Source organism: Pygoscelis adeliae, unplaced genomic scaffold (assembly GCF_000699105.1).
Source record: "Pygoscelis adeliae isolate BGI_AS28 unplaced genomic scaffold, ASM69910v1 Scaffold436, whole genome shotgun sequence".
Taxonomy (NCBI): Eukaryota; Metazoa; Chordata; class Aves; order Sphenisciformes; family Spheniscidae; genus Pygoscelis; species Pygoscelis adeliae.
Genome location: NW_008825051.1, coordinates 1,902,229 through 1,902,764, shown reverse-complemented (window position 1 = coordinate 1,902,764; position 536 = coordinate 1,902,229). Strand labels below are relative to the sequence as shown.

Genomic DNA, 536 nt, shown 5'->3' with positions numbered 1-536 from the left:
ACCTGCACCCTGTCTCCCACCCGGCACCCCCTCCCACCCCCCAGCACCCTGCCCACCCCCATGTCTCCCTGCCCAGGCGTCACCCTCTCCTGCCTCCCCTCCCGGCTCTGCCATCAGGGCCACACGGCCCAGGTGTACAGGTTGCATGTCAGGGTCCCCTGGGGCTGGCAGGGAGGGGGGAGCACAGCTCTGCACCCTGCTCCCAAACCAGTGGGGTCTGCCAGGGGTCCCTTCCCCGTGCCGTGAGAACAACCCCGGCACTGACACCCCCCGCACCCTGGGTTAACAGGGTCTTTGTCTCGCAGGAGGTGGGCAATGCCAGCCAGGCCAAGCGTGCTGACGACGAGCAGGGAGATGGATCGTGGCGTCAGCCTGGAGAACCCCTACGCCAGCGTCAACATCCCGCGGGACCAGTTCCAGCAAAGCTTCATCACTCGCTACCTGAAGGACGAGCCCACTGTCATTGCCAACCCTGCAGCTGTGCCCACCTACGGCGTGGAGGAGCAGGCGGACCCCGCTGGCAGCTGGGACAGCCC

At 67.4% G+C, this 536-nt stretch overlaps 1 protein-coding gene across 1 annotated transcript in view; it reads left to right on the top strand.

Moving 5' to 3' along the window:
* Positions 1-305: 305 nt before the first annotated feature.
* Positions 306-536, top strand: part of RNF224 (ring finger protein 224) — a gene marked incomplete at its 5' end in the record, with an annotated part of 6,647 nt that continues 6,416 nt past the window's right edge. The window contains one exon of the mRNA XM_009326396.1: positions 306-516. Coding sequence (XP_009324671.1) covers positions 306-516 — 211 coding nt within the window. The remainder of the gene's footprint in view (positions 517-536) is intronic.